General features: G+C 40.6%; 3 protein-coding genes across 6 annotated transcripts in view; 2 read left to right on the forward strand and 1 right to left on the reverse strand.

Moving 5' to 3' along the window:
• The window catches only part of sh3rf1 (SH3 domain containing ring finger 1), a 35,701-nt gene extending 28,122 nt beyond the window's left edge, over positions 1-7,579 (forward strand). The window contains exons 7-12 of the mRNA XM_077584776.1: positions 629-756; positions 2,014-2,184; positions 3,036-3,316; positions 3,518-3,822; positions 4,000-4,343; positions 5,172-7,579. Of these exons, the coding sequence (XP_077440902.1) occupies positions 629-756; positions 2,014-2,184; positions 3,036-3,316; positions 3,518-3,822; positions 4,000-4,343; positions 5,172-5,340 (1,398 nt within the window). The 3' untranslated portion in view covers positions 5,341-7,579. The remainder of the gene's footprint in view (positions 1-628; positions 757-2,013; positions 2,185-3,035; positions 3,317-3,517; positions 3,823-3,999; positions 4,344-5,171) is intronic.
• A 736-nt stretch (positions 7,580-8,315) lies between these two features.
• On the forward strand, positions 8,316-11,873 carry LOC144062693 (centrosomal protein of 135 kDa-like). The gene is made up of 7 exons (XM_077584325.1): positions 8,316-8,501; positions 8,979-9,100; positions 9,364-9,460; positions 10,039-10,123; positions 10,185-10,448; positions 10,609-10,747; positions 11,070-11,873. The coding sequence occupies exons 1-7, from the start codon at positions 8,389-8,391 to the stop codon at positions 11,291-11,293; spliced, it is 1,044 nt and encodes a 347-aa protein (XP_077440451.1). The 5' UTR covers positions 8,316-8,388; the 3' UTR covers positions 11,294-11,873.
• Positions 11,874-12,547: 674 nt separating this feature from the next.
• The window catches only part of palld (palladin, cytoskeletal associated protein), a 39,689-nt gene continuing 32,000 nt past the window's right edge, over positions 12,548-20,236 (reverse strand). For 3 of the 4 annotated variants that reach the window (XM_077584636.1, XM_077584638.1, XM_077584639.1), the window contains 9 exons: positions 20,116-20,217; positions 18,489-18,713; positions 18,250-18,399; positions 17,223-17,311; positions 16,722-16,854; positions 15,494-15,701; positions 14,363-14,528; positions 14,128-14,261; positions 12,548-13,256 (listed from right to left, as the gene is read on the reverse strand). In XM_077584636.1, the coding sequence (XP_077440762.1) occupies positions 13,093-13,256; positions 14,128-14,261; positions 14,363-14,528; positions 15,494-15,701; positions 16,722-16,854; positions 17,223-17,311; positions 18,250-18,399; positions 18,489-18,713; positions 20,116-20,217 (1,371 nt within the window). In that variant the 3' untranslated portion in view covers positions 12,548-13,092. The remainder of the gene's footprint in view (positions 13,257-14,127; positions 14,262-14,362; positions 14,529-15,493; positions 15,702-16,721; positions 16,855-17,222; positions 17,312-18,249; positions 18,400-18,488; positions 18,714-20,115; positions 20,218-20,236) is intronic. The other variant, XM_077584637.1, reaches the window with a different exon arrangement.

Consider the following 20,236-nt stretch of genomic DNA (forward strand, 5'->3'; position numbering starts at 1 on the left):
TATGGTCCACGTTAAATTCTGGGACGGCAGCTCTGCCGCTTGCACAGCTGCGCCGTCTCCTAGCAACAAACAAACAAGCAAAAAAGTACAAAATAGAAAGCAACGTGGAGGTCAGATGGACTCACTTTGCCACTTCTAAACAAACTGGGGTTCAAAATTTTTCCACTGATGGTCCAATTTGATTTTCTTTACAGCATGCTTGTGAAACATTATAAAAGTTAAAGCAGTTGAAGCCCACAGATCAAAGAGAATAGAGCATTTAGGGCCATATTCTATCAGCACGACACTAACCCTAAAATAGCCATATTGGGCCTTAGAGTGACATTTCAGGATGATCTTAAAAATAACAGCTAATCTTAATTTGACTTCTTCTAGAATTTTTACTTGCAAGTTAAAGCAAAAAGCAAAACAAAAACAAATTAAGGCTTGTATCTCAAGGCACCACTGTTCTCGAACATAGACCTGAAGCTGGATATCAAGTATATAACAAACCTGTTTCTCCATTTAATGCAAAGGCGCTCAAGTTACTAGTTTTTGTTTACCGGCCAGTATCGACAGAACTGTGGCGGATTGCCAACGCGGTCACAATAATAACCACCTTTACGTTTCTCTCTTGTCATCCCCACAGGACGCTCTCCCGCCACCGCCGCCGCCACCGCCGCAGTCATCCGCCGGAGGCAATGGGTACTCGCTGGTGGCAGGGCAGAGACCCTCCCCCAGCGTCGGCGACCAGGGCGGCAGACAAAGACCCACAGTGTGAGTTGGAAAAACAATCGTGCCGCCTATAAAAACAGGCTGCCCTCGGACCATCCGTTTTCTGTAGCGCTTATCCTCATGAGGTACGCAGGTGAGCTGGAGCCTCACTGGAGGCCGGCCGGTTACACCATGGATTCGCCAGTCGATCATATGGCACATATGGACAAATGATACATTATAATTATAAACAATACTATTGGAAATGAATTATTATTTTAAAAAAACTAAACAAAGCATTTTTTGTAGAGATAGACCAATATGTTTTTTTCAGAGCCGATACCGATGGCAATTATTAATAGTCAAGGAGGCCGACAACCGATATTTGAAGCCAATATTCATTTTCAGTGAAAAGGGAGGACTAACATTGGCGTTTTTTTTTTTTTAAATAACATTTTCACTCTTTGTTGCAATGTCTTAAAGCATTAATGCTTATTGAACAAATTTTCTGACTTTTTAAAATGTAAGGTGTTTTTTTTTTCATCTTAGACAATATACTTAATTTAAAATTTATTTTAAAAATATTCAGGGAGCTCCCAAGGTTATCAGTACGTCTTAAAAGGTTAAATGGACACTTAAAGAAGTAAATACCATAGCTCAGTTTTTTCCTAAATTAAAAAAAAAACTGAAATCTTAAACTTTCACATTTCTTTGTTTTAATGTTGAACAAAAACAAAAGGTTCAGAAATTTTAAATTAAGTTTCCTGAAATTAAAATAGTTTTACTGTCAGATTTTGAAAAAAAGCAGGTAGAGAGAGATATTCGTCAAAATGCCCAATAGCTGCGTCGATAGTAATAATTTTGTATAGTTTACATGCACATGTTTAATTGCCTCATGACTATGTCACATTTTAAAAGAATGTCCAGTGGAATATAACAGTGATTTTGCACACATGCTTAATACCAGCCGGTGACGCTTTCCTCTTGGGTCCTATTTGAGGTTCTGTGAGTCAGCCTTGACTTTTAAACCTCCCCCAAGGCAGCACACTCATACCTGTTTAGAATTAGATGCCCCCCCGCCCCCGCAAGCCTGTTCTGCCACCGCCATCTGCATCCGCTTTTGCACACACACGTCCCATGTCTCGCTGGGATTTCATGCCGACAGCATCCCAGCTGTGACTCCTCGCCGGCCCAATAGACATGACCCGCAAATTCCGTGTCACGTTCTCCCCCGGAGGGTCTGCATTGTGAGGATAGACAAACTTCCTGTGCTCGCTTTTTGTGGAGTGTGCCTTTGATGTGTTTGTTTTGTGGCTGCAGCTATGTGGCCATGTTCCCCTACGCTCCCCGCAAGGAGGACGAGCTGGAGCTGAGGAAGGGTGAGATGTTCCTGGTGCTGGAGCGCTGTCAGGACGGCTGGTTCAAGGGCACCTCGATGCATACCGGCAAGATCGGAGTATTCCCGGGGAACTACATGAGTCCAGTCAGCAGGTTGGTTGGAGCTTAACAGTTTTTTGTTTGTTTTTAAATAAAGTTTTTGAGCAGACAGTGGGACTCCCAAAGTGGGACGCAATCCGTCAAAAGTGTTGCTTCGGTTTCATCTTGTGGCATCTTGGCACCAAAGAACTCGGATTTATTTTTTTTTTTTTAAAGATTCTAACCATATTTCTAGCAAACTGAATTACACATTGTATATTTGTTTAAAACAACCACATAACTTTGCCTTAAAATCAAATTAGCTTAATGCTAACAAACACTGCAAAAGGGCATAATTAGGCTAACAAATAGCATCGGTATCCCAATGTTTGAAACCTTTATGCAACAGACAAAATGTATGGCAAGTATCAGCTAGTGGTAATTTATAGATATTATGTTATGAAGAAATGAAAATGAAGTGAGGTGCTTTCCTGTTACAAAAGGAAAACACAAAAAAGTCAAAAACCTTTTGAAATGCTTGTGTAGTCCTTAAGATGCTAACTGAGCTGAAGTTTCACAAGCTTTGCTGACATCCTTTGAGGCTCAAAGTTTTGTTTGACTTTTGGACAGTTTGTCTTTTTTCGGCTTTCGTGTCCATTTTCACTCAGAATCTGATCAAGATTGCACATTTGGAAGCAATTGAAATCCATGCAAAAGCCATTTAACGTGTCCAAATGTCAAAGCTACTTAGATCAGCTTGTAATTTGTCACGTTTTAAGTAGGCTCTCGCTACATTTTATTCCCTTGGATCCAATTTGGAATCTGTAAGAGATTTTCTCTTCTTTAGATCCTAAATTGTATTCAGTCATCTGTGTGTGTGTGTGTGTGGTGTCATGTTTGTAACACGCTTGCCCCCCCCCTTTCAGGACGGCGACGGGGAGCAGCCAGTCCAAGGTGCCCATGAGCTTGTGCACGCAGGCGGGCAGAGGCATCACCATCGTCAGCCCCTCGTCCAGCCACCACGGGGCCATTGTGGCGGCCCCCGACTCTGCCAAACATCCTCCCGTCGTTGCCTCCGCCGCCGCCGCCGTTCAGCCCGCCGTGGCGGTGACAGCGGCTCAGACGGCCACGGGCCAGCAGCCCAAAGTGCCGCTACACGTCAGCTCGCAGATGACGGTGAACCAGGCTCGCAACGCCGTCAGGACAGGTGGGTCCGACGGGATAGCGAGTTCTCAACTATGAGCCAAAAAATTCCTGTGTGTGGAGCAAGACAACTTTTTTGTGCATTTGGTGATTTGGTTCATTTGTACTTAATACCACCAAAAAGTCATCAATCAGCACGACTACAAATTATAACAGCATGCAAGTTTGCCATCTACTAATTAAAAATTTTTAATTCTGTTTTCAGCCGCATGCCACGGTCAGGACCGACCCACCCCGGCTGTCCTGCCCACCCATTCGGCGCCACCTGGAACCTACCTCCCGCACCTCACCGCGTGCCCCCAGCCCTCCCCCGGCCCCGCTCAGGGCTGCGCCCGGACCGCTGTGGCTCTAGGGTCCGCCGCCGCCTCCCTCACCCCGCCCAACGTCAGCGCCGCCTCCCTAGAGGGTGACGCCTTGAGACCCGTGCCAGTTCTCGCCGGGAACGGTTCTGCTCTCAGTGCCGCTGCAACCAGTGCTGCCCTTGCGTGTCGCCTGGACAAGGACATCAAGGTGGGAAATTATACCGACAGCCATTTTCTATTTGTGGAAAAGTCCAATATTAATAGTTTGTCTGCAAAGGTTTCATCAATAGTCTCATCCGTTTTAGGAAAGTGCACAATCAATAGTTTGTCTACTTTTTAGGACACTAAAACGCCAATACGAAGAAAACTTGACTTGTTTTCACAGAGAGAAAAGAAAAGTCTTCTGAAGCTGCTGTCCAACAAGAAGAAATCTCGTCAATCTCCGCCTTCCTCGCCCACGCTAGAGGCGGAGCAAGCCGCCACCGCAGAGTCGGCCCAAGGAGCCTCGGGTCCCGAGGCCTCCCTTCCCTCCTGCCCGGATCCCGCCGCCGGCACCGCTGCTGCCACCGCCGTCGCTGCCTCCCCGTCTTCCGCTTCCTCGTCAGAAGCCTCCTCCCATCGTCGGAACGGCGTCTTGGATGGGGGCGCTCCGATCGCGCCACCTCCTCGCCAGCCGTGTTCCTCGCTGTCGTCGCTGCAGCATGATGCACGGCCTATCATCTGTGAGAGGTAACTAAACGATAGACAGTTGAGTTTTTCAAGCTTCACTTTCATGATCACATTTATTTGCACGCGGGTCACTCCATTTTGAATTTCTGTTGCTACGGAGTCCTCATACGATACCTCAACAATGCAAAGTAAATATCACAAATATCTTAGTGCAGTAACAAGACAGACCTTATTAAATGGTTAATAAATCATTTTTATATAATACAAAACTGAAAAGAAAGATAAGTTTGAATTGCTGCATTCTTCCTTGATAAATTATTTCAGGATTAAGTATCAATTTATGACCTTTTTTTGGAAAAAAAAATCCAATAATTTAAGTGTTATATTGTTGAGATTTTTTCCCCCCATAAACATGATTTTTTTGTAATTTTGTCATGTTTGGTTAAAAAAATACTAATTGTATCTGTTATGACTTTTTCACAAATACAATTATATTCTGTTACAACTTTATTTGCATAACAGTTTTTTTTAATGATTCAATCTAAAATGAAACTTGGAGGCGAAAAAGTTTCAATTTCTAGAAATGTTTTTCTTGACGTTTTGCAACATATAATGAATTCCTTCTAGAATATGACTTCTGTTTTTCTTCTTTTTTTTGTTACAACTATTTGGAACTTTCTCCAAATATTTTGTCATTACAATTTCCTAAGAAACTGGTGCTGTTTTATACAATGTGTTTTTTTGTACAGTACTGTACATTTTTTTGTTTGTGACAATTTTTTTTGAGAGTTAACTTTTTGGGGGGCTTCTTAATATCTTCTTCCTGACATTGTGAACCCAACGGCTCCCCTTACCCTTAATATATCCTAACGTGTTCCCCCGCTTCAGGTACCGTGTGGTGGTGTCGTACCCGCCGCAGAGCGAGGCCGAGCTGGAGCTGAAGGAAGGCGACGTGGTGTTTGTGCACCGCAAGCGCGAGGACGGCTGGTTCAAAGGCACGCTGCAGCGGAACGGCAGGACGGGCCTCTTCCCTGGAAGCTTTGTGGACAGTATCTAAGCCTCTCCCGCACACACTACTTTTTTTTATTTTATTTTTATTTATACCCTTAAATGTGTGCCTTGTACTGTTCTTCACTTTATTGTACATAAGGACACAAAGAGGATTTAGTTCCAGGAAAACAATATCCGTTAATATAGATATGTTGCTCTTTTGTTTTGTTAACTTATTTCAAGAAAGACTGGCCTAATTTTTCCCGGGTAGTTCAAAGGGTTAAACTGGCGTGTGCCCTCACTTGATTTGCGGCCATTTTGCAATGGGGTAGGCAGGGCAGGTGCATCTCAGTAAGCTACAACGTGGTGGAATACTTCAACTTCAACTCTTCAATGTATTTCCTTGGCAAAACGATGCTACGACAAGTACTAGTTTTGTCTGAATGAAACTTATCAAGTTACTTTAGCATACTTCGTCAGCATCAAGACGACAAGTTGGCGCCAGAGCACTACTTTTGTTTAAATGAAGCGCCTCGATTTATGTCAACATAGTTCCTTGGCACCAAGATGCCACAAGATGGTGCCAAAACACTACTTTTGTCTACAAGGTCCTCATCTCATTTTTCTATACGTCATTCTGTGACATGTGTATTGTCTTTTTTTTAAATTTAATTATCATCTTGCTTTAACTTAACATAAACACCATACTTCACCATCTCAAGAAATTTGAATATTACATAATCCAAAAATATTTTTGATATAGAAATTAGGTAGGAATTGGCATTTTGAAAATCATTTTCCAATGTGTTTTATGAGTTTCTTTAATCGAGCCACTGAAAATAAATAAACGGTGGCGTTGATGATCAGCAAGTGTGCGTCACAATTCAAAGGCCCGGGGGTTTGATTCTGCATGAACTTTTTTACCATATTGCAATATGCTATTGAGATGCATCGCTTGCCTTGACACGTGAAAAACAAATCAAGCTGATCTGAGGTTCGCTTTCCTACCGTCGTGTTGTACGGGCTGGACGAGCTGTGCTGCTAATCAAAACGCACCCCGACGTAGCTCTGCTGCACCAGAGTGACTTATCATTACAGCCCCCCCCCCCCCCCCTATTTGTTGTTGTTATCATTATTCTGAAAAAAAAAAATGCTGCTCCTCGTCAGTTGCAGTGACCTCAACACTACTTAATGTGACTCCGCCACCACGACACAAACAAAGCACATTTGCCTCACTCTTGTGATCATGCTGGAAGTTTTTCTAATATATTTTAGAGAAGGAGATAATTGCTTTGATTGATCCCCCTTTGATCGTTTTTGTATCTACTTGAATTACCATAAGATTCCTTTTGCGATCTGAGAGATTTATTTGTATTTCTTTTTTTTTTTGTAGAATGAATTACACTGAGCAGTTAGCATTTTTGTTGTCCATTTTAGATGTACACTATTTTTGTTTGTTTTGACAATACAATGAAATACTGCATACTCGGGGTCGACATTTGCAAATTCACTTAAGCCCCCACCCCCGCTTTTTCAAATTTTTTTGTCCAATAGCAAACTTCATCCTTAAGAAAATACAGCCTTCAACACACAAATTTCTAATTTCTTACATTATATTTTTCCATACATTTATTGGAGGTATAGAAAGGTTGCCCATCCCTTCTGTAGTTTAGTATTAAAAAAAGGGGACCACTGTGATAATGATTCAGAATTCACTCTTGGAATCTTTCTCAATGTCCCATGAGGTATCTCTTAAAGGTTTCCTTGCATTACGACACAAATGTTTTTTTTTTGTTTTTTTTTATCTTACAGTAAGTGTAATATTTTTTAAACAATTTTGGGAGGATGTAACGATTTTTCTTGATAATTACATTACACATTTTTCTCAAATGACGACTATTTGCATTACAAATTTTGCACATTTTTCTTTTTTAAACAATTTGTTAACCTTATAGATTTTTTTATGGAATTATTCCTCTATGTGCACAATATTACAAGTTAGGGAAAAACACTATTTCTATATTTTTTTCCCCCAGAAGACTTTTTCATAAAAAATAAAACATCTCTTGAATCTCGTCAATTTTTTTCAGTTCATTTCGAGGAAAACACCAAACAAATTCACAGCTCTCCTAAGTACTTGATAAATTGTTGTTGTTTTGTTGTTGTTGGTTTTGGGGGTCCTTTAGTTCCACTGTCTGAAATTGAAATCAAGCTTATTATTATTATTATTATATTATTATTAGTATTTGAGGGAATAGCACATTTTTAAGAGTCTGTTTAACAATAAAAGCTAATGTTTTCCATGATTGTGTTTGCACACGTAGTCTTTTGTCTCTCTTACGATGTGATTCTACCGAGCTGGGAGAACGCTGATGGGAAGTGACAGAGGTCATTGTCGCTACACACATACGCAGCCATGGAGAAGGAGGGGTTACCATGGAGACAAGTTATGCCAATCACAGGGCTTGCATTGTTGTATTTGAAATTTGGAACCCTTTCACCTTGTTTGGTGTTCATTTATGAATTGAAAAAAGGGCACAACTCAACTTTATTTATATAGCATTTAAAAAAAAATGACTTCATACAAATTCTGCTAAATTAGCACTGACATTCTCCATGTACAGTTTATTTGTATTATACTGCCCCCAGCTGGCCAAGGTGTGCACACCAGAAGGAGCAGCACAATGTCCACTGAAGTGAAGCAAACACAAACAAAAAACTATTTAATTCTTTGCGGGGTTTTTTTCATGGTTGTATGTTTTTATAAAGTACAATATTATTATCATTATTATTATTATTTAAATATTAAAAACCCTAGCCAAATGGTAAAATTTGGTGTAAACTGTTTTAGTGATTTATTTAAAGAGCTGAAATTTGACAACATCAGACAAACATATTCAGTATTGGCAAGTTTTGTTTTTGTTTTGTTTTTTACATTTGCTTAATGGATCAAAATCAATTGGTCCATTTATGATGACTGAAGTGTTTGAAGCTTTGAAGTTGGTCATAAAGACGTGTGACGCTGCGTTTATGGAAGGGACATTCTTTCATCAACAAAACAAAAACAATGAGGCACAATTAGGAAGTGCAATGGTATGGTTTTTGGATCAGAACCATGGACAGCAGCATCGACGTGACCAGGAGCCACCTCAGGAAGCGTTTGGACCAGCTGGGCTATCGACTCCATTTTGGGATGGACTCGGTGCCGCTGGTTGCTAAACTCTTCAGGTAAAAACAAAACAAAAAACATACGTGTTGGTCGTCATTGTCTCATTGCTTTGTCATGATTGCTAAATGTGTCCAATTTTAGGTTGTTGGTTTTTTTTGCCCACAAAATTAAACACAACGAAAACAAAGCTCCGATTTTCTAGTAGGCTTTTCCTGCCATTTTTTTGCATTCTACCAGAAGGTTTTGTGCTACCGCTGATCAACCTTCCGACTATGATTCCAAAAGGTCTGACATCTGAATTATTTTGGGATTAGTCAAAGGCACTAAAAAACGGTTTTGAGAGGGTGCGCAGACTTATGCAACCACATTACCTCATCTGTTTTTTTTAAGTTTTTTTTTTACTTCTGCTCGCAAAAAGATTTAAGTATTCGAACAAGGGTGTGCAGCCTTTTGACCCTTGGCCCCTGGGGAAAAACAAAACAAAACATTGTGGCTCATCCCGATGTCATCACTTGACTTTTTGTTTGTCTTTGCAGTGATCTGGTGCACACCACGGTTAGCCTTCGCAATGCTAAGCTGTCAGCTGGGAAGCCCGACCGGTACCGTAACGCAAACGCCTCCCGCCAGCTGGACTCTGGCGACCATTTTATCAGTACAGGTCAGATGTTAACCATTTGGCATTAAAATAAACGTGTTGTTATGAAAAAAAAAAGTTAGAATTAGCAGTACCCTGATTTATGAGTGCTCCAACGTGCGAGCTTTTTGGTGCCAGTAAACTTTATAATGAGTAGCAGTTTTTCAGATAGTTGTGTATTTAACCAAACCACATAAATCTGTTAGAAAAGCTTAATAGCTGAGTGCTAGCGCACAATAATACAAAACGCCCGAGACTACTAAAACTAGCATCCGGTGTGTTTTTAGGTGGGAGAAAGATTCGCATTGCCTTCACCCACCAGTCTACACAGACGAACGAAGTAAGACCGCCTCCTTGTGGTCAGGATGGAGATTTATCTGGAAGGTTTGTTGTTTCAGCAACAGTGGATTTCAGAGGGTGTTGGGTTCTCCAGATTTTGTCTTTTTTTTTTTTTGTTGCTTTTTTTTTTTGCCATTATTGTGTTTTTTTTGTTTTTTGTTTTTTTTTTTTTATCCAAATTCTCAAAGTTGCCCAACATTTGTACATTTCATCACTATTATTCTGATTTGGTCAGATTTTGTCCATTGTCCCTTTTTTTTTTCCTAGCTTCTTTGTCAGGTTTTTGGGTCAATTTTCTTGCCTTTTTTTATACATACATTTTTCTAATCTTTATCAGATTTAGTCACTTTTTTGTTCATTTTGTCCTGTTATTGTCATTTTAGCCTTTTTGTTTGTTTTGGGGTTTTATTTTTTATTTTTTTTAAAAATTTTAAAGATTCATTTATTTTTTGGGTCTGCTTTTTGTCTATTTCTTTGCCAATTCTTTTCAGTTTTTGTCCATGTATTAACTATTAACTTTACTGGTCGGATGTTTTTATATTAATTAATTAATTAATCCATTTTATTTTCATACTGTGGGTGTCTTTCTATGTATGTAACGTGTCCTGTTGATTATTTGGTAGGCTGTTTGACTTGCAGGAAGAGCTGGTCACACTCAAATCGGAGCTGGACTTTTCTCACGGGCACACGAAAGCCGTAACCACCCAAGTAAGTTGGCAGACGCGCATGCGGACATGACGTCGTGTCTAATACCGTGCGTGTGCCACAGTTGGCGGAGGCGCAGGAGGCCAAGCGGAGGCTGGAGCGGACGCTGGAGGAGCTGCGGGGCGACGAGGCAACCGAGCCGGCCTCCCGCAACGAGGAGGCGCACCTGGAGCTGACGCGCAAGGACGACGCCGTGGCTCAGATGGTGGCGGTGAAGGAGCGCGTGCTCAACATGGCTTACAGGAAGCTGTCCGCCTCCAAGGAGGTCATCCTGGGTCAACAGGAAGTCATCCAGGACTTGGAGGAGAACCTTTGCAAAATAAAAGCGGTAGGACATGTTTTTAAAACGTCTCCTTTTGCAGATGAGGTAAAGTTGGGCACCTGAGAGAGGACAACCCCAGCACAAGAAAGACGTACACACACGTCAACCAGAAAAATCTTTCATCAACTTTGTCTTCCTGTGCTGTGTTGAATCTTTTACTGGTCAGGAAGTTTGCGAGCAAAGTCGTCTTCGGGAGCAGCTGGCGGAGGCGAGAACTCGGAACGACCAACTGGAGGGGCTGGTCGCCTTTTTTGAGGCCGAGAAGAGCGCGCTGCAGGGCAAAGTGGACAAGATGATGGACAACGGTAAATCTTTGTATTATTGGATGGCAGAGTACCGATATCAGGTATCGGGACGATACCAGGCCTTATTTCGCAGGCTCGATACCCGAGATGGAAAACTCGGGGAAAAAAACCCTTTATTTTATTTTATTTTTGTTAAAGTAATTTGAAAATGTTGAATGGTGAGTATAGGAACTGGACCAGTCACCAATCAGTGAAAATCTGCATATAAATAGAAAAAAATAAACCCCAAAATATAAATCTAAAAATATAATTTTTTTTTTTTTTAAATTGGGGGGTGAACGAGTGTTTGGTAATGTCAACTAGTGGACTGTGTGTGTTTCAGACCGAGACCTGGTGCAGAGCTTGCACTTGCCGCGGGCCACCAGAGGTGGCAGCGGCGAGCCCACGCACCACCTGGCCGACATCGTCGAGAGCCTAGAGGAGGAGCGTGATCGCTACCGCCGTGAGGCCCATCGCTACAAAAGCCTCCTCAGAGCCACCACGGCACCCACGGCACTCACGGCGTGTAGTCCCACCCGGGACAGCTTCCAGGACAGCGTCCAATGAAACAAATGGACGATGGCGTCCTAAACAATGTTTGATCCTCCGCTGATGACATTTACCTCAGACAAACGCACATTTTTAAAAAAAAAACATTTTGTTGTATAATTTTGTCAGATTTTTAAAAACTATTTGTCTGTTTTTGTATGATTGTTGTTGTTGTTGATTTTTGTCATTATTTTTTTTATTAGTTGGACATATTTGCATGTGTTTTTGTCCCAATTGTTTTTTGTTGCATTTTTGGCCGATGTTATTCCGTTTTGGTTTTATTGCCAAGCTGTGTAAGCTTTTTATTAAGCGTTTTTTTTTTCATCTCAAGTTGTTGTGCATTTTTATAAGCAGTCTCCTGTCATTTTTTCATCCTTAATATTCGCTAGATATTTTATCAGTTTGTTTGGTCTTTTTCTTTTTTTAACTATATACTGTACATATAAATAGCGCCATCTAGTGGCGAAAAATAGTCCAGGCAACGTCATGGTCGCCTTTTTCGTCAGGATGTCAACAGCGTCATCTGGCGATTGCGTGAATTAAACCCCAAAAGGAAAATTCATTAACTTGATTTTATTAAACGCCTGCCCCCCCCCAACATGATCAACTCACTTGTTTTTTTCCTCTCCCTGAAATTGAAATTGTAATAATAGCTGACTTTTTACATAGCCCAAGGCTTTTCATGAAAAATGTAGTGTTAGAAAAAAATTTTTTTTGGGGGATTTTACAATTTTCATTTTTTTAAATCCAACATTGAGTTTTGCTGTCATCTTGCTGCTACAGATACTCGAAGGAAAATAACTTCGCCAACATAGTAATTGATTTATTAGAAGTGTATCCAACTTGGTTTGTTGCATTTTTTTTACTTCACCACTAGATGACACTAAATTTCTACACGTTAAAACGTTACGTGTTTTTGTGTGTGTTTTTTTGTAAAAACGGTTAGCCGTTTTCTGTAAAAAAAAAAAAAAAATTCTTGGAAAACCTAAAAATATCCTAAAAAATAAAAAAAATTTCCACCAATTTTTTTTTTTTGAAAAAGTATGATTTTCTTCCTTGCAAGTTTATAACTTAAAAAAAATAATCAATTTCATTTTCCTGTTTTTCTCATTTTCTTGATAAAGATTTGACTTTTTTGATAAATGTACACGTTTTTCACTTACCAAGGGAAATTTCTGGTCAAAAAAAAAAAAAAAATTCCAGCAGTTGATTTTTTTTCAAATCCACTGATATATGATATGACATTTATGAAAGATACAGAAAGAGATCAGATCATGTTGTCATAAGAATCTTTTATTTGCAACGTTCATGAACTAAAATATCGTCAGCGGCGGAAATCAATCCATGTACAAGGCACGGCTGGGCATGGAAAACACACAAACACACTTGCTGATGGATTAATAGCTAATAATCATAACGCGCTTATGACAGGAAAGATGGTAAATGTTTTGGCACTGTGCATCCACGAGCACATGCAAAAAAAAACAAAAAAAAAAACACGTGTCATTGTGATATAGGCGGATGATATAATTTAAAATGTCGGCTATGGAAATAGTTTTTTTCTTTTTAAATACAAAAATAAACTGGACAATTTGTGACACTGAAAAGCATTCACCTCGAACCAAAACAACAACAGTCCGTCTTTCCAGAACCAAAACCAACACAACTTTCTCGTACTCATCCTTTAAGGCCCGGCCTCGCTCGCTAGCTTGCTCCACTTCTCCATCTTGTACTTGCCAGTCCACTTTTGAAAAAAAAAAAAAAAGAAAAGAAAAGAGAAGCAGGAAGGTGTGGCCCATGGATGGAGGTGGCGCCCCCTACAGGTCGTCGCTCTCCACGAGGGAGCCGGGTGGCAGCGGGCTGCTGTCGGGGAAGAAGGCCGCCTTCACGTCCAGGCCGCGCTCCGTCAGGGCGGCGTAGCGGCTGCTGGACGGGCGCAGCGGCTTCGCCTTACGCGCGCTCGCCGGATGCTGCCACTGGCCTGAACACGCCCACGACGGCGACCGCGATCAGGACGGATGAGATCATGCACAGACAGCAAGGCACAGGACACAAGACAACTTCACTTTCAACTTAAAAACGTAAAAGAATCCCAATACATTACTATATGCGACATTTAGACGTGGGATAATCTGACTTTTCCTTTATTGAACAATTAAAACAAAAAATTTAAAAATTTGCTGAAATTTTTTTATTATTTGAAAATGATAGCTGCTTTCCATAGATCATTCATCCATGCATACATTTTTTCATGATTTTTTTCCCCAAAACCTTTTTGCAGAGTACCAAACTTTTGTTGAGGGGGAAAAAAAAACCCTCGTAACTTTCTATAATGATATTTTTCTGAAAAATTGCAACTTCTTTCATGCAAGATAATGACTTTTTTAAATTGAAAATCTTGTTTTCTAGCTATTAGTTTTTTTAAAGAGTTTTTTTTGTCTTTTTCTGGAAAAACAAATTTTTTTTAGTGTGAAATATTTTTTTCTTATTAAAAGATTTTTAGAATTTTTTTAAATTAATTTTAAAAAAATAATAATCTTTTGTCTTTTTTCCCATGAAAAAGTGTGACTTTTTCTCTTGAAAAAAATTTTTTTATGAATTTTTTTTTTTTAATCGAATACATTGACTTTTTCTTCCTAAATAAACAATCTACTTTTTCTTTTTAAGTAAAAAACACTCCATATTTTGACTTTTTTTTGTAATGTAAAATTTTCCTTGCGACAATATAAATTTTTTCTTACATTTTTTTGAAAGAATACAATATTTTTTCTTTTTTTTCTAATATTAAAAATTGCTTGCATAAAAGTAAAAAAAAAAATTGTGACGTGTCGACATATTTTTTAGTTTCTTACCGTGCACGTCGAGGCGCGCGGTGCTGGAGACGATGCCCGCCTCGTTCTTGGCCGACACGGTGTACCAACCGGCGTCCTCTTTGCTGGCCGGCTGGATGATCATGCACAGGTAGCCGCAGTTGTCCTGGTGCATGCTGGGTCCCCCCAAAATGCAAAACAACACAGTGAGAAGAGCAACACAAATAAACAAATTAAAAAAATCTTTTTCTTTTGTTTTTCTTTTGGAGGCACACACCTGATTCTGTCGGTGTTGTGCGTGAGCGACTCATTCTCGCGCTTCCAGAAGATCTGCGGGTACGGGACGCCGCTGACGCGACACTCCATACGCACGGGGTGCCCGTCGGCCACGCTCGTGTTCTGCAGCTTCTCCGTGAACGACGGAGCTTTGTGCAACTCTTTGGCTGCACGGGGATACGCAGAAAAACAAAACTAAATCCTGTTGGTTCCTAACTATTTTTGTCCTGTCTGACATTTATTTGGGGTGTAATTTCACTGTTTACCACTAGATGACAGCACACTAGTTTGAACCTGTACATTTGAGAAACAAAGAAGACCGAAACGAGCGTTAAATATTTTTGGGGCTTTTTTTATGGCTTTAAATGATATTTTTTCCTGAAAAATTACAATTTCTTTTCCAGAGAATATTGCAACTTTCTTCCGTTAACAGTTCAACATTTTTCTTCAAAAATTAGATTTTTTTTCACAAAATAATAACACATTTTTCTGTTAATATTAAGGCTTTTCTTGAAAAAAAAAATCTAGTGAAATTTCTTTTTGCATTATTCTGATTCATCCCTTTTGAAAAATTACAATTTTAAAAATTTCCTCGACAGGCTATTATGGCATTTTTTTTTTAAGTTTGTTTTCCCCCCAAAACTTTTTTTTTCTTGAACTTTTTTTCTTTAAAAAAAACTTTTTCAGTGTAATACTAAAATTATTTTCTTGTAATGTTTTTTTCCCCCTGAAAAACAAAATGTTTTCCTTCTTTTCACAGATTATTATACTGCATTTTTGCAAAATGTAAAAAATAAAATAAAATCTGAAAAAAAAAAACCTTAAAAATGTACTTCTTTCCAATCAGCATTTTTCCCCAAAATTACAAACCTTTAAAAGCAACTTTTTTTCCTTCTTTTTTTTTTTTTACAGGTTTTACATGACTTTTTTTCTTCTTTTTTTTATGGAAATACTTTTTCCCCCCTTGAGAACTAATTTCCCGTTCAATGTCTTAATTCAATCATTATCCTACCTTCCCAAAAAGTCAAAGAAAAAGAAAAACACACTTGATTTTTCGCGGGCATTTCCCGAAAATGTTGCGGTCACGTATGTTTTGCGTGCGGGTTTCGACGTGTGATTTTTTTTTTTTTACCCGCAACGATGAGCTCGAGGTTGAAGGAGTTCTGGCCGGCGCGGTTGCTGGCGATGCACGTGTAGATGCCGGCGTCGCGGGCGCCCACGGGTTCGATGACCAGCGAGTGAACACCGTTCTCACGCACCAACATCTTGTGGGCCGAGTCGGGTCGGATGGTCTGACCGTTGAGCTGCCAAATCAGGTCCGGGGTGGGAAGGCCGCTCACCTGCAATCAAGACAACACTTTTGACTTTTGGCTCTTAATCACGCTGCTGCTCTTCACGTATAGCTCAGTGCTGCCAAATATGTTGTGGCACAACATGGTACTGCAACAAAAATTTAATTAAAACAATTTCCAAAAGGTTTGTATCTAGTGGGAGTTTTGTGTGAGTCAGTGTGTGTGCGTGACTCTGGCTGACTTTGTGCCATCTGGAATTTTCTCTGGAAAGTTTTGGCTGCCTCGGCACGGCGTGGAAATAAATAAAAGTGTGCTATAAATAGCGTTGACATTCAGACGCTGGGCTGGAATCACAGCAGGAAGACGATTTGTTTTATTACCTTTTGACATTTTCCAAAAGGATCTCTGAAGGCGAGACTACCAGACGAAACGAGAGTGGAAAACAAGGAAGAAAAACAACAAATGAAAACAAACAAACAAAAGTCCCATTGGCATGAGAACCAGTTAAGACGCAAGCAAGATCCAGTGTTTATAGTTTATAAACACCAGTTTATATTTTCATCTTGGTGTTATTGTGACATTTTTAGTTTTTTTTTATTTATTTATATTTTTAAAATTACATAAACCTATTTTCGTACACTGTTTATTAATTGATTGAGTTTTATTATTTAACCAAAGGGTTATTTTGATAATATTGTGATTCTTAATGATTTTTATTATTTTTTATATATTGAATTTTTTTTCATTTGAATTGAATTTTTGGGATTAATATTAGGGATTTTTTTTCAGCAGATTAGACTTCAATTAATTAATTTATTTTATTATTTGTATCTATTTATTAATATGATTTAATTATAGTAGGCTGGTAATACTGCTACTTGTTTGCAATTTTTTTTTTTACAGGTAAAAACAAAAAAGCGATGTTAAGATTTTTTCTCATGGAAATTTTGACCAATTTTCCTAAGGATGGCGTCGCAGAAAGTTTTTGTTTAAAGTAGGCTTGTATTTGTTTATTTTTATTTGTATATTGTTTTGTTTTGTTTTGAGGGTGAGCGGTGGAGGTGATACCTTGCAGTCCATGCGACACAGTCGTCCCTCCTGCACGATGAGGTCGCCGGGCGCCTGCAGGAAGTGCGGGCGGAAGTGGCGCTCCTGGATGTTGTCGTTCTCGTCGCCGCTGTCTCGGGACCGCGACCTCGGCCTGGCGGTCCACCAAAAGAACACATCTTCACTTTTCACACACAGCCTTTCACTTTATTCACGTAGTGTTCATTATTACTAGCTAATGTTGTACTGTAAATATTTAGCGGATTTGTACACTTTATCTGATACGCTGTATTGGATTATTGTCAACTTATTTAACATTTTAACTAGATTTCATCATCATCATCATTCTGTCAACAACCACTTAGTCAAGAGAGAGCAAAGCAAAACACAAGTGCCCTCTCATTAGCACAACAGGTCCACAAAAGAAGTGTGACGCAAGTCGCTGCAGGCCCTGACACGTGTGCACGTGCGCGCGCGCGTGTGGCGTGTGCGTGTGTGTGTGTTGTCTGACTTGTCTCTAACCTGCGCATGTGTCCCGGCGCCGAGCGCTGGCTGCGACCTCGCTGGTTGACCGCCTGCACCATCATCCTGCCGGTGCAGCTCACTCGGCCCTGTGTGTAATACAGGCAGCAGTCACCAGACGGCGCTAGCGAGCAAATAGCAATAATCCGTCATATAGGGAGAGCAGGGAAATAACACCGTTTATTGTGGATGTGGTGCAGGGTTAGAATAGTTAGGAATTTTTCATTATAGCTATTTTTTTTAGCTAGTTTTTTGGGAGGTTTGTTAGTTTTCATTAGTTGGCTTTTATTTGTTTCATTTTATTTATCTAAAAATAATAATTGGTAGAAGGATTTTTGATTCAAAATGATTTGATTGACAATGATTTTTGCTTAAATTTATAGATGATCAAGAAATCGTAATGATTTACTCCAGTCTGAGTCGCTAATGCTAATTGGCGCGCCACTCGCGGCACTTTCATCACTCAAAAGAACGGCTCCACGCTGCAAAAAACAACCTTTATTGGAACCACTTGATCGTGACTTTTTCCTTCTACTCTCTAATGTGGCTACAACTTAACAGTGTATCAGACCGCGTGGAACCACACTGCCCCTAAGTGGCCAAATCGGGTACAACATGTACAGCGCTCCAAATAAAGTCACACACAAACAAAGGGAAGACAGTATAAAATAATTTAAATAAAATCGTTTTTGGGACATTTAAAATCAATTCTGAATCGTACTAAATCAGAATCGTGATTCTTAAGAGAATCGATTTTTTTGGCAAACCCCTAGTAGTTAGCTGTTATGTTTAAGAAAATAGGGCATTTTTTTTCTTTTTTAGGAAAGTGAGAGAGCTCATCTTCTTTTTAGGAAAGTGCACATTCACACCTCCAGAAAAATCACACCTGGATTCGAACGTTGAACCTCACGAGCGTGAGGCGCACATGCTAACCACTAAACATCACGACACCCTGCCAGGAAACACGTGCGGAAAGTACTTCGGTGGGGAAATGATGAATGATGAAATGGCGTTTTTATCCTCCCACCTCGGGGTTTCCCGCCATGATGGTGTAGTTGCCGTCATCATCGAGGGAGGCGGCGGCCGTGTGCAGCGTGCACGTGCCGTCAGCAGCGCGGCCGATGCGGTAGTGCTCGCTGCGCTTGGAGATCTGCTTGCCGTCTTTGAACCAGTACACCTGCAACGCACGCCGCGTCACGGACATTCGAGAAATAGGAATATTGGAAGTTCATCTCCGGTTGACATTTCATCTTTGCCTGTGCTGACCTTTGGTTTGGGATCCCCGTGCACTTTGCAGCTGAAGGTGACGGGCATGCCTTCAAACACTTTGTAGTGTTTGAGCTTGTTGTGGAAGGACGGCGGCGTCCCGTGGCCGGCCGCGTGCTCCTCGTCGTGCTGCACGTCGTCGTCCGACTCCTCCACCGGCGAACGCTCCAGCCGGAACTCGATCTCGCTGATCAGGCGCTGCTCGAAGCTGGACACCTTGTACTCCTGACGCGCGCGCACACACACGCGCAAAAGAAAAGAGAAAGAAAGAAGTTAGCTTGATGACTCATTAGCGCCATGCTAGCATAGCAACATGCTAGCATAGCGACATGCTTGGACCTCAAAAAGCGCCCGTCGCGACTTCCCGTCAAGCAAAGCGCTGAGCGTTCTCGGTGCGAAAGAAGCAGGAAGAGCGGTCACTTTGTTAGAGGTTCGAATGGATCGATCAGGGACAAAGAAAGCTTTCACGTGACAGGGTTGTGATGAATACACAAACTGGAGGCTGTTTGGCGCCCATGAATGAACAAGACCCGTTTTCTGGAGGTGACACGTTTGCATCAACAGGCCACTTGACGGAGGCCTCCGCTCCATTTGAAAATGTTTATGCGTTACGCACACACACGCACACACGTGTCCAGGGTTCATACACCTCATCAATGGTCAAATTGAAATACGCACAAACGCACGCAAAATGCTGTGCAAAAGTATTGGGACACCCCCACAGGAAGTGTAAATGGGAGAAAACGCTGAGGAGGAAACCGTAAAGACACGTAACATGCAGTATATGCAATGTGCAAAAGTATTGGGACAGCCACAGGAAGTGAAAATTGAAGAAAACAAGATGGCAGACACGCTAAACGTACACTTGCTGCACTATACAAAAGTATTTGGACACCAATGGACGTACAATATATTGACTGGAAACAAGTATTGGGACACTAACAGGAAGTAAAAATGCAAAAATATTGATGAAAATATGACATTTGTACAGTATACTAATATGCATAAAATACTGGGACACCAAAAAAAAAGTGAAGCATTTGAAGTATGTACTTTTCAAAAATATTGGGACACCTACAGGAAGTGAAAATTAAAAAATATTTATGAAAATATACAATTTGTACAGTTTGCTAATACGCAAAAAAAAACTGGGACACCAACAAAAAGTGAATTATGTACTTTTGAAAAATATTGGGACACCTACAGGAAGTGAAAATGTGGCATCGGACTGTATACTATTATAGAGGTATTGGGACACCAAGAAGAATTAAATTGCGCGCTACAAGTACTGTGCAAAAGTATTGGGACACATCCTAACATGAAAATGGCGCAAAAAAATGGGGCATGGGGCACCAATAAAACAGTTAAATGAACATTATGTGTATTGTGAAAATGTATTGGGACACCTACTCTAAGTTAAAATGGCAGAAAAAATGGCATGCGATCCCAATAAAACTGTTAAATGCACAATAGGTGTACTGAGCAAAAGCATTGAGACACCGACAGGAACTGAAAATGTTAGAAAACGTGGAAACTGATGATTGTGCAAAAGTATTGGGACAAGTTAAGGAAGGGAAAACGGAGTGAGAAGTTCCCCACGTGATCCCTGCGCCACGGGTTTGAGTACCTGCGTGACGGGCTCCTCCTCAGCGTCCTGCGCCTTTAAGACGGTGGCGGCGTTGTCGGCGCCCAGCAGCCTGCGAGCCATCTTTTCCTCGTAGGTTAGCTTCTGCAAGCATGGATGCATT

The sequence above is a fragment of the Vanacampus margaritifer genome, chromosome 13 (assembly GCF_051991255.1).
Source record: "Vanacampus margaritifer isolate UIUO_Vmar chromosome 13, RoL_Vmar_1.0, whole genome shotgun sequence".
NCBI lineage: Eukaryota > Metazoa > Chordata > Actinopteri > Syngnathiformes > Syngnathidae > Vanacampus > Vanacampus margaritifer.